This window comes from Cucurbita pepo, unplaced genomic scaffold (genome assembly GCF_002806865.2).
Source record: "Cucurbita pepo subsp. pepo cultivar mu-cu-16 unplaced genomic scaffold, ASM280686v2 Cp4.1_scaffold000455, whole genome shotgun sequence".
Classification (NCBI taxonomy): Eukaryota; Viridiplantae; Streptophyta; class Magnoliopsida; order Cucurbitales; family Cucurbitaceae; genus Cucurbita; species Cucurbita pepo.
The window spans coordinates 24,884-27,631 of NW_019646685.1; the positions used below are offsets into that span (position 1 = coordinate 24,884).

Here is a 2,748-nt window from a genome sequence, read left to right on the forward strand (position 1 = left end):
CTGATCGATTTCATCCCACCATCTGAATTCAGCCTCCATTTTATTCCGAAGAACGTTATACAGAAGGGTAGGGTAAAACAGGATTCGAGCCCCAGCCCCAACCAACGCTCTTTTGGCATCGACCTTCACAATCTGATCGCTACCCATTCCATTTTCCCGATCATTCCCAGCATCTTCCAATTCCACGATCTTCATCGCAAGAACACCAGAAGAAAATTCTAATATCCAGATGAACAAATCGAAACCCCAGAACAAAATTTAATACCCAGATGATCAAATCGAAACCCGATTTCCACGGAATTAGGGGTAAAATCAAATCGGAAATTCAGTAAAAATGAGGGATAATACGAAAATTACATGAATGGGTGAGAATCGGAAGTATTGGAAGATCGAAGGAAAAGAGGAATCGATCGGAAAGCGAAAGAAATAGAAACGAAACACCACAGGTTAAGGAATGGATCAATTTAGAGAAACGGAGAGTGAGAGAATCTCTCTACTAAGAAATGGAATCATCCGCAGAATTCGAATTTATATGGAAACTGAATAATCAATTGAGGATCAAGCATTTATCCGCACACACCCAAAAAAAATTTAAGTCAGAATCGATTCCAAATTCTAGCTCATGTACATTCTAGATTGCAACTATTAAATTATTTTATCTCAATCTTAGCGATTAAGATATTTCAACTCCATTCTANAACCAACTTTCAATATCATACAACTAAATATTGAAATTTAGATATAAATGAAGTTATAGGTAACCGATTAGGTCGCTAATTGTTAATTAAATTTAGATTAAAGACCGATTTGTTAATGATTGAGAAATTTAGATGTTGAATAAGAATTGTTTAAAATTCTGTGAATTGGAATAAAATATTTAAAAATTTAGATAGAAAATTACAAAATTTAATTATAATAAACCCTAAGTAAATTAATTTAAATTGAAAATAATTTTTAATTAATTTATTTATTTATTAAGTGGAAAGTATATATTTTAAATGAATTTCTCATTTTATTTTAAGAATTAAAAAAATTAATTTAAAAGTCACATTTATGATGTTTCCAAATCAACGACCCTCTTTATTGATAGTAGAAAAAATTGATATGGACAATCTTACAAAGCTTTCCACTAAGGCTATAAATAAAGTTTTTTTTTTTTTTTTAAATATTTTTTTAGATAAGAAAATAGAAAATAAAGTAAACAAAAATTAAAAAATAAATAAAAAGGAGAAAAGGAGTGAAAAACCAATTTCTTAAAGTAATTAATTAAAAAAAAAGCCCCCCAAGTTTTTAAGTTTCTCACTTTATGCCTACTTTTTTAGAATTAATTCTATTATTGTCTTGGGAATAAATTATTTTTGGTTGTAATTTAAAAAAACACGCAACTTTTTAATTAATAAATAGTTTTATAAAATATACATCTTGAACCCAGAGGTGAAAGATTCGAATCTCTCGAATTTCACAGGCCATTAAATTCAAATTTGTTGGGTTCGTGGCTCAATCTGATCAGCTCCATGAAAGTTCAAGTGACGAGATCTTATATGATTGAGTTTGGGAAGGTAAAGCATTTTCGCTCTTTCCCCTCGTCAACTCGATAAGACATTTTCAAGTCGGGTTCTTTAGATCCACGTGTTTTTTATCGAACCCAATGATGAAGAAGGGCACACAGTATCTAAACCCAACCCACTAAGTGGGCATCAAGCTTTTGACCCAAAAGAGGGTTAAGGGGAAGTGCAAGCCCATTTGGTTCATCAAAGTTGTTGTAGAAGCAAAGGCCCACATGGATCATGGACAGCAATCAAGCATTTTCTTTCAAATTAGTGGCACACAGAGAAGAACAATGGCAATAAGTCAAGAAAGGGGAATCCATGAACTAAATCTAGTTCGGGAAGAATCCATGAACTAACCTAATGCATAAAGTTTTTATTTATTTGAATCCGACCCAGTCTAAATAAGTTCATAACTCAACCAAACTCGTACGAACTGGACTGAACTGAGTTGAATACACTTAGCTCGGAAAAAAATCGAATTTTTCTATTCAATCATAAAGAGATGGGAATAGAAGGCTTTTGAGTTGGGTAAGGAACATATATTGGTGCTCTATCAATGGCTTCCACTAGAAGTGTGGTAGCATGAAAGAATACTTAAGTGCTTCCCAAAACTTCTTATTTTCACACTTCCATTTAGGCCTTTTTTATAGAGTTATAATGGTTTTGGTGCCATCCCTATTCAGAAGCAAACCCTGCAACCGCCTGCTTTTTCCCATTCATTTTCACACCAAAACCGGACGCATCTCATCATTACTCAATTCTTCGTGTAAAAAATAAGTCTCGATTCTATACTTTGAACTTTTTAGCTCGTAGGATCGAGTTATGAATTAAACATAGTCAAAATCGAGCTACCGAGATCTAGATAGTCAAATCTCTAAATACCCCATTTGAGACCGTCTAAGTCTGTGTGATATGGAAGAGTGTTCAAATAACTCGAAATCTAACTGACCCAACCTAACTGTACCATCTTTAGATGGGTTATGAACTTATTTGAGTTGGGTTTTGTTCAAATAAATGAAAAACTTTATGCATTGATTCATGGGTTCTCCTAAAACGCTTCAAATTGAGTTAAACTGACCATGACACCGACCAAACCCTAATATGTGTTGTAATAGTGATTGAAGAAGATGGATTAGATTATGGTGTCATAAATAAAGAAGAGTGTGATTTTGTCTTTTTATGAAAGAGTAGGCAGATT

General features: G+C 33.0%; 1 protein-coding gene across 1 annotated transcript; it reads right to left on the reverse strand.

Moving 5' to 3' along the window:
• Positions 1-686, reverse strand: LOC111785337 (putative dual specificity protein phosphatase DSP8; the record flags this gene model as incomplete). Its single annotated transcript, XM_023665744.1, is given in 1 exon segment — positions 1-686. A coding segment is annotated over 1 exon segment (195 nt), but the record flags the coding sequence as incomplete, so codon positions are not given.
• Between the last annotated feature and the right edge of the window lie 2,062 nt (positions 687-2,748).